Below are 12,579 nucleotides of genomic sequence, written 5' to 3'. Positions count from 1 at the left end.
GTCTGCATTTGCGCGCATGCATGCACGAGACTTGAGAATCCGCCGGAACTAGTCAGAAACACGTAAAGTTCCCACCACGTGATGTCAGAATCAGGTGCACTTTTCGTGGTTTGAACAAGCATAGTTTGGGAGAGGGCACGTCTCTTTTAAAGGAAATATGTAATTCCTCATGTGGGAAATTCCACGTGATAATTCCAACCAACTAGGGCAACGTTTAGATATGTTGAGGGGATTGTCTTATGTCCACATTTATTTGAGACCATATGCACAGAAATGCAGACGGAGGGAGCGCCCGCAAGTTTTAAAGTCATGTGACATGTTGCATAGGGAAGTTAATCCCATAATTTCTGACAAAGTAAATCGGCCATGACTTTGCATGGGGCACTCGCGAAATGCATTGTGGGTCCGTTCGTCCTTTCGGCTCTGTGTTCTGCATCAAAAGTTGAGAAATATTCTCAAGTACCCTGTCCAATGAAATTGCCTTTGTAATACAACCCGGGAAAACATGAAAGCCCCGATCCGTTGATGGACGCATGTAGTGTGAATGCGGCGTCACACTACATGCATCCGTCCATGGATGGCCGAGGGCGTGTCTGACGTATAGGGGACTGTACACGCAGCCTGCTGGCAATCAAATCACTTCCCGCTACAAAACTGATGTGTGGATATAAATACAAAAGATGACAAACAACAGATGACAAAACAATCCTATTGATTCAACATTTCTTGAAAAAAATACAACGGCCAGAATTTTCCTGCTCTTTCCTGCTTGTTATTGCAAAATGGATCCAGTAGTCGTGTGCAGTGTATTTGCCAAACCGTGATCTGATTGGCAGACTGATCCGTCTCTGCTCAACTTTTTGATGCGAGAGCCCACAGAACGGACGGACCCAAAATGAAAATGCAGGGTCCACCTGCATTTCGAGAGCGTTCCATGCAAAGTCAATGAGATCCATCGACGGACGGACGGAGCATAGTGTGAATGCGCCCTGAAGGCTCAGGCCCCGTCCACATGGAAACGATTTTTGGGGAAAAACTCAATACGACTTGTGTGTTTGGGCCGACTGTACAGACGGATTTGGCGTTTTTGGTGCCCGAAAACACACTTTTTTTAAACCAGGTCGCAGGGTGGATAAGATAAAAATGTCCCTATGCGTTTTCGTGTTAGGATTTGTGTGGACGCCTGTGGGGTATTCCACGAACGGAGGTTTAACAAACACAGAGTTAACGCTGAACTCTAGGTTGATTGACCCTGTGCCAACTAAACCAGAGCTGTCAGTTCCACCGCACAGGTTATGCATTAGTTCAATCAACTCGGGGTTGGTTAACACAGGGTTGTCCGCGTCCACGCCAAACCTATAAAGACGTGATGTATGGATCATGGAATCCCTGATCAAAATGGCGAAACGGACCGCTTATTTCAATGAAATGGAACTCCAGGTTCTCCTGGAGAGCTATGAATAGGAGAAGGACATTATCACAAGAAAAGGGAACACTAAAGCCTCTGCAACCCGGAGAACCAAAGCCTGGCAGCGGATCGCTGACCGCGTAAATGTGTGTTACACGTCAAAAGCATGATCCTTAATATTTGAGCCATGAATCTATAAATATCCCAGTCAAGCATTCTTAACGTTCCTACCACATAACTCTTTTCTTCTAAAAAAAGATGTACCCCGATGGCTCCCAAGCGGTCAGCGGATCAAGTAAAAATTAAGTATAAAAACATACAAACTGGTAAGCTTTGCCCACCATCGTATTGGTATAAATTTAAATAAGCCCTTTTTTTAAGCCAATCGTGAAAAGGCCGACAGCAGGCAGACTGGATCCCCAAATTGTCTTGACCCCGGTGGAGGAGCTGTTAATAGACATCAATTCAGGGCGCCCTGGCATGGAGGGGGTACCTGGAGGTACCTCCTCAGAGAGTCAGGGGCCATGTGAGGGTACTGGTTGAATGTAGGTTTTTGTGTTTTTCTTGTATTTTAGATATTGGTTGCCTTCGAAGGTACACATGCAAACCGTGTGTGTGCCACAGCACATATGTTCCAAATGTTTTTTTTTTGGTAACTGGGTAGAAAACCTAAAAGTGACAATTCATCAACTTCACAGATCAAGATGGATTAGTGCTTGTAATGAAGCCGCCGGCTACGATCGAACATTCTGCAGTGGATGCAAGTCCGTTAGGACTATTTTATACTTTCTGTTGTATGCGCCTCTCGGCATAGTTCTCACCCAATATTGCTCTTTGCAGTGTCGGCGCTAAGGGGGGGTATTTGGGGGCCGTGCCCCCCCTAGCGGTCATTAATGCCCCTCCTACCACAGGTCATTATTTTATTTATTTTCCAGATAATGACCGGCGTTCTATACATTATCCCTTATATTACACGGGTCTTCTTAATGCTGTGGAAATCGCAAGGTCCAGTTTTAGAACGCGGGAATTTAACTATTTCTCTTCAGCCAATCACAGCACAGAACAACTTGTACGTCACGGCCTTACTTTGTAAACCTAACTAATCTAACCTAACCTACGCAAATAATGCTGTTGCGGTTCTCAGCTGTGCCAGAGCGTTCACAGTTGCTAGGGAAACCACCTAGCGTCGCAGCCCGTTGCAGCGCGTTGCAGCCAGTGTGAACGGCCCAGTTTTAGAACGTCGCAGCCCGTCTCGTCGCAAGGAGTTGCGAGTTGCAAGCCGTTACAGGGTGAATCTTTGGTCTGAACTGGGCTTAAAGCTTATATGTTGTCAGGGGTGTTTTTGATTATTGTGGAGGCTGTTCTCTAGGTTTATAAACAGTGCCGGGCCTACTTAATGTTTTTTTGGAGGTTCACAAACTGTTGATGTGAATAAACTATTTATGACATAGCAGAGGTGGTTAAACTCCATTTATTTGCGTTTAGCATCCACGACACCCCTCCCCCTTTTTTTGCGTTAAAATATTTCACAAAAGGCAGTGCCCCCCCGCTGGCGACCCATGCCCCTCCAGTAGATCTGCTCTGGAGCCGACTCTGGCTCTTTGTATGATAGGAGGCTGATGAAAATCTTAGTCCGGACGTGGATGGGTCATCTGAAAGGACTGAGATGTGCTCAGCATCTCCAACATTATAGATAAAACTACCATTTGCAAAAAACGGAGGGCTACGCAAATAGTCTGGAGCAGGGCTCCAGAGTGCGCCTAATTTGGGCGCACATGCACCTAGAATTCGGGGTAGTGCGACCAAATATATTATTTGGGCGCACCGGTGCGACTGAAAATTTATCTGGTATAATTATTATTATTTACTTTTTTACAGAGCAGTCTATTCATAATATTGTAGGCCTAATAACCACGGAAGAGGCAGTGAATGAAGTATTGATTAGACAGCGATTTATTAGACACCTAATAAACCGTTGGAACACGCAAGACCGGTAACAATAGAAACGCCGGGAAACAAACCCGCGAAGCCCAATCCAGGGGCCTGTACTACGAAGCTCGATTAGAGGGTTAGCGAGGTATGTTGAGCTGAAAGCCTGGGTTAGCTGTACCATGAAAGTCGATCTCTTTAAGCGTCGCTGTATCACCATGGTGACTTACGCTCGCAAACAAACCTGGTCGGGAGCAGCTTTTCAGCGAGTCTACCCGGAGATCGGCTACTTATATTGCGGCGTGCGCAGCTTCCTAGCCCCTCCTCCGATAATGGCGTCACCATTTGTGGGTGTTCCCATGGACCTCGACGCACTTATCGTACAGGCGTCTCTCCGGAGACAGAGGGTTTTTCGGGACAGAACCGATCCCTTGGCATTGTCTGACGATATTATTTATGAGAGATACAGATTCGGCATTTATTTAAGGCATTTATTTAATGGTCAAGATATTATTAATCAATGGCGTAAATATCGACGGTGCAACCGGTGAAGCTGCCCGGGTTGCCCCCCCCCCCTCAACAACTCAGCGCAAGGCAGGCACGGTCCAACCCCCCCCCCCCCCCCCCTTGGCATTGTCTGACGATATTCTTTATGAGAGATACAGATTCGGCATTTAAATATCGACGGTGCAACCGGTGCAGCTGCCCGGGTTGCCCCCCCCCCCCTCAACAACTCAGCGCAAGGCAGGCACGGTCCAACCCCCCCCCCCCCCCCCCCCCCCCCCCTCAACAACTCAAAACTTGGGTGCACCATAAATAAAAAATGTAGGCGCACCAGTGCACCCAAGGAAAAAGTTAGTCTGGAGCCCTGTGGAGTGAACTGAGGCCAGGTCCTCGATTGGTAGTGTTGGCTATGTAAGGTTGGAGAAGGCTATTTAAATAGATTAAAGATTTGCGCGAGAATCTATATCTCTCCAGCAAAAAGTCATCCGATATGCCAAGATGCACGTATAATTTGCGCTCCGATATCAACAGGCCTCTCATCAAAAGGGCATGCCATTGTGAAAACATGAAATCTGCAGTGAACGCGGGTTTCAAACTTGTTCCAAACTTAACCTGCGCAAAACCTGCTCCGACCAGGTTTGATTTAGAGCATATGTTTCTATAGTAACTAACATACCGTATTCATTTTGGAACGGAAAACCTAGAGTTACCGCAAACCCTGGGTCAACTTACCCGGTTATGTGATAAAACCGGCTTTGTGGAATACCCCATTGATACGCAAACGTCTATTTTTTTTGTAGCTTTAAATACGGCCCCTTGGTAAATTTAATTATGAACCCACATAAAAAAAAATCGGCTCAATCTACAAGGTTTATCAACTGCTTTCTCCTCCTCGACTGTATATTTGTATACAGCGCGCAGGCTTGATGCGCCGACGTCTTCTTCTTTTTTTTGTGGAGAACCAGCGCCACACAGAGGCCTTGAATATGTATTACAGTGTTGCTACAGCTCGATTTGTTTACACAATGAGTCCGTCTTTAAGGAGATATTCCAGAAACGCAGCAAAGGAAAACATTGGGGAAAAGATAGTTTTCGCTCTTGTTGACAGGGCCTTGGTCTCAATACTGTCCTTAACCCAAACCCTTAAACCTATCCCTTCCCTACACCTTAACCCTACCCCTCAACACTACGCAATGGAATGACAACCCTTCAAGACCCAGTTACAGCACATCATTAGTAGTCGTTGAGGGGGTTTTGATCTTTATTTTTATAATATTTATTTGATCTTTTGATACAATATCTGTCTCTGGAATTTGTCTGTTTAGTTTGAATGTCTTGGAATGAAAGCTTAGGGCAACCAATGCAGAGGAGGTGCTTGAGATGGAGAGATGGGCTCTGTGGTGGCAGCGGCCTCAATGATCTTCTGAAAGAAAAAATAACAAATGAGAAGGAATTATATGGCAGAACTGGGTGATATGGCCACATGTTATGTATAATAAATAAATAAACAAACAGATAGATAGATAGATAGATATTTCTACCAAAATAAATGAAATAAAACACTGGTTTGTAAAAATCGACTTCACATTGATCCACCATTCTCGAGGCTAATATGCATTTTTAAAACTAACTATTGCATTACTTGGTAAGGAATTATCTTCAACCTGGAGTCCCTAGAACATGGAACATATGGATATCATTGTTGTTGGTAAATGGGAATATGTCCAGTAGCCTACTGGCATACACCATCATCCATGTTGTAAAGATCGCTATAGCATGTTCGCTAACTAGCAATTAGCGCATATTAGCGATTTTGTGGTTATACTTGCTATCCATGTTATAACGAAAATGTCTACATTTAACAGAATAATGATAATGCCATCAAAGGTGGGAAATGGGATATGGGAATATGTAGAAAACGCAACATAGAAAACACTTACATTTGTTGTTTTCGATCCTGTTGCATCTTTTTCGCACGCCATCTTGCCTAGGTTTTTCCTGATTTTCCATTTTTCTCACAACTGTAGCATTGCAAGCATTGCAAAAATCTTAACTTCAAGGGGAGGTTAGCCCTCCCCCTTAGCCCTCAATAAAACGACTAATGGGACAACTCTATGCTCGTGGACGCGCAACAGCGTAGCGTAGGGTTTAGATTTTGGGTTAAGGGCTGAATCAGGATTGACCCTTAATGCTAGCAGCGCCAGGCGTGTAATTTATAAACGTAAACGAGATATTCAACTCATCTCCTCATCTAGGCGAGGCGTTCCCAGGCCAGTGTTGAGATATAATCTCTCCACCTAGTCCTGGGTCTTCCCCGAGGTCTCCTCCCCACTGGACGTGCCTGAAACACCTCCCAAGGGAGGCGCCCAGTGGGCATCCTTGCCAGATGCCCGAACCACCTCAGCTGACTCCTTTCTAAGTAAAGGAGCAGCGGCTCTAATCCGAGTTCCTCACGGATGGCTGAGCTTCTCACCCTATCCCTAAGGGAGACGCCAGCCACCCTTCTGAGAAAACTCATCTCGGCCGCTTGTACCCGCGATCTCATCCTTTCGGTCATCACCCAACCCTCATGACCATAGGTGAGGGTAGGAACGAAGATCGAGCGGTAGATCGAGAGCTTTGCCTTGCGGCTCAGCTCTCTTTTCGCAACAACGGTGCGGTACAGCGAACGCAATACCGCCCCCGCTGCTCCGATTCTCCGGCCAATCTCACGCTCCATAGTACCCCCACTCGCGAACAAGACCCCGAGGTACTTGAACTCCTTCACTTGAGCTAAGGACTCATTTCCTACCCGGAGTAACCAATCCACCGGTTTACTGCTAAGAGTCATGGCCTCAGATTTAGCGGTGCTGATCCTCATCCCAGCCGCTTCACACTCGGCCGCCAGCCGATCCAGTGAGGGCTGAAGGTCACAGGCCGATGATCCAATGAGGACCACATCATCTGCAAAAAGCAGTGACGAGATCCTCAGACCACCGAACTGCAACCCCTCCCCACCACGACTACGCCTCGATATCCTGTCCATGTATATCACAAACAGGATTGGTGACAAGGCGCAGCCCTAATAATAATAATAATAATACATAGGTTTTATATAGCGCTTTTCTCGGTACCCAAAGACGCTTTACAAAAAACACCAAACAAAAAGGATACAAATGAACAGTACAGTACATACATGCATACAAATACTCCAAAAACAACAATACAGAGAAAGATAGGACAGTGAGAAAGAGAGAGGGTGGACATTTTTTGTCAGGTGTTGTTAGTGATGTTGAAGAGATGTGTTTTGAGATGACTTTTGAAAGACTGCAGTGAATCAGAGTTACGGATGGCCAGGGGGATGGAGTTCCAGAGGGTAGGGGCGGCGATGGCAAAGGCTCTGTCCCCTATGGTGCGGTATTTGGTCCTGATGATGGGGATGAGGGTGTTGGCAACAATGGAGCGTGTTCGGTGTGGTTCAATGGGGCGTTGGAGGAGATCTGTCAGGTATGAGGGGGCAAGGTTGTTTAGGGCTTTGTAGGTGGTGAGGAGGATCTTGAAATGTATGCGTTGTTTTACTGGAAGCCAATGAAGTTCACGTAGGACGGGCGTGATGTGTTCTCTGGAGGGAGTGTGGGTGAGCAGTCTAGCAGCGGAGTTTTGAACATATTGCAGTTTTTGAAGAACAGTGGAGGGGAGACCATACAGGATGCTATTGCAGTAGTCGAGTCTGGAGGTGATGAAGGCATGAATTAGTGTTTCAGCAGCTGAGAAGGAGAGAGTGGGTCGAAGGCGTGCTATGTTCCGGAGGTGGAAGAAGGATATTTTAGTGACGTGGTTTATGTGTGACTTGAAGGAGAGTGCAGGGTCCATGTAGATGCCAAGGTTTCTGACCAGGGCGGAGGGAGTGACAGAGTGACCATCAATGCAGAGTGAGTAGTTCTGGGAGGTGGGGAGTGTGGATTTTGGGCCAAAGATTATAATTTCAGTTTTATTGCTGTTGAGTTTGAGGAAGTTGTGGTTCATCCAGGTTTTTATGTCGGTGAGGCAGTTGGTGAGGGTGGAGAGAATAGCTGGAGTGATGGTTTTGGTGGTGATGAAGAGTTGAGTGTCATCGGCCCTGGCGGAGATATTCAACTGATACAACTAATTGGTTACCTGCACAATGGATCATAAAATATACAGAGACAGGTTATAAGCATGAGTCTGGTCCGCCTAGACAAAATAAATACCTTATAACGAATTGCACGGCAACCATGCAAACGTGCAAACGAAAATAGAAAATCTAATAAAAGAAACAATACTGTGCGCAATATCACCAGAATGTGATTTGTATGAAGCCATATATATTAAAAAAACGTCTAGAGATAGCTAACTTGTACAAAACAATGCTTACTTGACTTTTTAATAGCTTTTCATGCATATCTTTTCTTTACTCAACCTACCTGCAGCAGATATCGGCTTTCCTGCTGCAGGATACCCAGAATGCAACACTATATAGAAATATCGCAAAGAGTCTTCACCCAATGATTCAGGATTCAACATTATTTACATTCACATTGTATTTAATCCGTTACACCATTTTAAAAGTTTTTGAAACATAAATGCAATTAATAAATTGAAAGGCAGGCAAAAAACATTTGAAATTATGTCCAATTTGTTACGCCGCCAGAGCTCCCCCGCCAGACTCCCGGAGTGGAGCTGCCGGACTCCCGCCGGACTCACGCTCCGCACAGCGCACATAGCTTTTGGCCGTGATATTAGATATTATACTATATAGATACCCATATATTATCTAATATTATATATTATTATTATTATATAATAATATAAAATTAGATAGATTTGAGGGTGAATTGGGGTGAATTGGGATCTCCCATAGTAAACGTGGTTGGTGGCCTGTTGCTTTAAATATTGCCGCCTTAAAGCATATCGGTGACAAATACCTCCTTTCCTTTCGTAAAGAATGCTCAGGAGTAACCTATGCTAAAAGTGGGTTAAAGTTTGCATCAAAGCACCTTTCCTACGCATTTTCTGAATTCGAAACCACCTTTCCTCCAATTATTTCTGGGTCACCTCATTGGGAAAGGAAATTTCCCAAGCAAAAAAAATGAATTTGTAAGGCCGTAGTGTTACATATTGCAAAGACAATGATTCGAACAACATGCAAGCTGTGTGGTTTCAGGGATAGCAGCGTCTATATGAATCACCATGGCAGCGATAGAAAACGTTGCATAAACTGACAAACTATATCCTATACAATGTAATTTATATCATATACATTCACTGATTACTGAAGATTACGAAAATAAAATGCAGTTATCTCTAGAAATTTTATCAAAACGCATTTGAAAGCAGATATATTTTTTCTTAAATATTGTTTTTTCCCGCTGTTTTGGCAGACAGAGCCTTGCTTTACGTGAAGTATATTTGTTTCTAGAACAGTTGGTAGGGGTCTAAAACATTCATATGTGTCGTTTTGGACCACCTATTCAAACAACCTATTCTGTCGTTTTGGTTGTCATTTCTTTGTTTAATAAGAGACATAATGATCTTGTCTTCTTGTGTTCTTTTTAAATGTTGTTTTTGTGAAGCACAAATTGAACCTGCTAGGAAAACATGCCACAAACAACATTTCTACCAATGCTCAGGCAGGCAAAGTTCACTTTGGCTACATCTATGGAATCAGTGCCATGTCCTGTCTGGGGGTGTACCTGCTGCTCAACATGATGAGCTCCCTGGCCGTGTCCTGTGGCTGTGTGGCCAGCATACTGGGCTACTGTCTGCTGCCCATGGTGGTCCTCTCCGCATTTGCAGTCTTTGTCTCTTTACAGTGAGTATAAACATCTTGTGCACACGACATTCAAATAGTGAGTTGTCTCAGTTTATTCATTCTACTTTCTCAGAATTGTATCAGGCTCATCCCACTTCGTTTTCGATTGAGTCTCATAGTGGTCATGCAATCAAATCTATAGCAATGGCCAGTAGTTGAGAAGATATGAGAAAATGAGAACCACGGGACTCAATTAAAACTAAATTGAATCAAACGTGTGGGGCAAGCAAAACTTGCCTATTGCTGGTTTAACGTAGCTTTATTAGTAGTGATTATCCTACTTGTGGCAGTATAGCATAATGGAAGCACATTCATGCTTAAAGGTATAGATGATGTGTGGTCTGCATCTGACAGGACAATTGTGAACGGAGTCACACATTTCAAACAGGTTGTAACAATAATGAAACACAGAATAAAAGATCAAGATCAGTGTATTTCTTAGCATTGACAATGCCCCATCCTTATAAAGACAACTTTATTCTCGAGAATTCAAAATCACTTCCGTAAGGTGTGTAATTTTTAAGGCTGACATTTCCTCGAGTATTTATTAAATACTTTTTATTGAATGAATTTCCTTCCTGTTGTCTTTACCTTTCTTCCAGAGGCTACCTGGGGACTCTTTTAGCGTTGTTGGTTGTTGGATGGTGCAGTATGTCTGCTTCCAAGATCTTTATCTCAACGCTGGCCATGGAAGATCAACAGCTACTGGTAGCTTACCCTTGTGCTCTGCTTTATGGGGTTTTCGCACTGCTTACTGTCTTTTAGATGTTAAGTTTCTAGTAAAGGCTTAACCCAGTAACATCATAACAAAGTGTTCTAGCAGATCACTTTGTGGAAAGTGTTGTTTTGTTATTTGACGATGTCCTTATTCATTTCTTTAACATGCAATTACAGTAAAAAACGTTTGTATTTTCTGTCCCTGAATGCTCAGGAGCTGTCATTATTTTGCTTGTTTAAAAAGAGTTTAGTATTTCGTCATTATTTTTTCAAAGCAAGATTGATTCAGAAACTTACTTGGCTGAACTAGAATATAATTCAAAGGCCCACAATGCAACATTTTTAGCCAAAATTACATTAATTATGCAGGTTGAGAGTTATTCTGATGGTTCTACAACCATTCCTGGGTCGTTTGGTGGGTGTTTCATTGCCCCTTGTCGCTTCTCCTAGGAAAAAGCGAATATGCCACTTGCTCTGTTCGGACCGACACAATCCGGATGTGACGCAGCGGAAGTATCCAATCACGCCTCGAAAATGTAGTCAGATTGTAGTTTCGCTTTACGGCACAGACACACCCCCAAACATGGCACCGGCTAGATATAAACAGCCACTTGCGGCAATTGTTGCATTCATCATGGATCAATCAACTGATAAGGGACCCAAGAGGCGACTGTCGGTGCTATCGTTATGTATTATGTTGGCCAACACTCTTACACTGATTGTTCTGTTCAACCAAAGATAAAACAATTATAATCTAGGATAAAAATTCTCCCCGTCAACTATAAGAAAGGATGGATCTATGTTTATTGCAATACAAATACACCATTTAAAAAATGTATAACCTTGTCTACACTTTATGAACATCTACTTCGGACATGGCTCCACGCATTCGCCGGTGTAAGTACCATATCGGCTCGGCTTCCAGATCGGCTCGGGGTCCGTCGTCTGCTGATTACGTTACACAATATCATTGGCTGTACGCTTGAATGGGCGTACATTGTGATTGGCTGTACGTCGGACAGTTGTGATTGGCTGTTTTGTGCTGTAGCTCTGGCTGTAGTCATAGCAACCACGAGGCAACAGCGAGCACATGTGTGAGCGCGAGTAGGTCTATGTCTAGTTTCGGTTTGTGTTGCCAGATTGGGTTTATGTCCCGTTTTTCCAGCCTAACTTGATTCAAAGTAGCCAAATCAGGCTGAAAATGTGCCCAATCTGGCAACACGGACGGCTTATTTTAACAGCCAAGATGATTCCGAGGGATGTTTTGTTTTTAGAAGAAAACTATCCATACAGATAGGTTGGGAATGGTCTATGTTCAAAATGAAAGATCATTACAGGCTCTTTAATTTAAGCCATAAAAAACCTTATTGCTGTAGATAACGTATTGTGTGACGTAATCAGCAGACGACGGACCCCGAGCCCATCTGGAACCCGAGCCGATATGGTACTTACACCGGCTTCTTTGAAAACAAATGCACATGGCTAGCGTAGAAGTGCATGGGGAAGGGTCGTCAACGAGTTGTAAAACGTAATCCTATCAAAACAGATGTTCAACGGATAGTTTTAAATTCTTACTCTAAATACAAACAAAATATTTATTTTAATAAATAGTATGCCTACCATGAAATGGAAAAAGAAATAATGCTAAGTAAGTTCATTTTCTGTTTTTAGTTTTCTCTTGCAGTAATTAAGAGCTTTCACCTTTATGATTTCTATATTCATACATCTGTACATTTTAATGTAAATAATTGTTTTATGTGTCCTTTATCACATCATTTATGTGTCTTATCATAAGACTAACAGTTGGTTTTCTATCAAACATAATTATTTAGGAATCACTCGTTCCACTCTTTTTGTTGTGCTTCCTGCTGTTGGATTTAAAGCCTGACCTAAAGAAGTCCAACCCGGTTTCTTACGATTTCATGCTCATGCGCACAAATGTTAATCTATTGAATCGTGTCCCAGAGCACGATTGTCAGACTTTTTTCGTGCTACACAGAAGGAAATGTAAACCAATGCATTTTGAATGGGAGCATTTTTTTCAGGCGAGAGAGACAGTACAGTGCAGACAGTACAGTGCACCCTCTAGTTATAGATATGTCAATATTAAAAAAATAAATAAAAAAAACTGAAACGAATGGGCTCCTCAGACAATTACCGAGCTCCACAAAATGAAACAAGAGAGAGAATGAAAGAGAGAGCGAGAGAG

General features: G+C 43.5%; 1 protein-coding gene across 2 annotated transcripts in view; it reads left to right on the top strand.

Moving 5' to 3' along the window:
* Positions 1–11,211, top strand: part of LOC132457132 (protein YIPF7-like) — a 41,738-nt gene extending 30,527 nt beyond the window's left edge. For both annotated transcript variants that reach the window (XM_060051181.1, XM_060051182.1), the window contains 2 exons: positions 9,472–9,653; positions 10,256–11,211. In XM_060051181.1, coding sequence (XP_059907164.1) covers positions 9,472–9,653; positions 10,256–10,418 — 345 coding nt within the window. In that variant the 3' untranslated portion in view covers positions 10,419–11,211. The remainder of the gene's footprint in view (positions 1–9,471; positions 9,654–10,255) is intronic.
* Positions 11,212–12,579: the final 1,368 nt, after the last annotated feature.

This window comes from Gadus macrocephalus, chromosome 5, assembly GCF_031168955.1.
Source record: "Gadus macrocephalus chromosome 5, ASM3116895v1".
NCBI lineage: Eukaryota > Metazoa > Chordata > Actinopteri > Gadiformes > Gadidae > Gadus > Gadus macrocephalus.
Note: the sequence above shows the minus strand (reverse complement) of the source record. Positions and strands in the feature narration are given on the sequence as shown.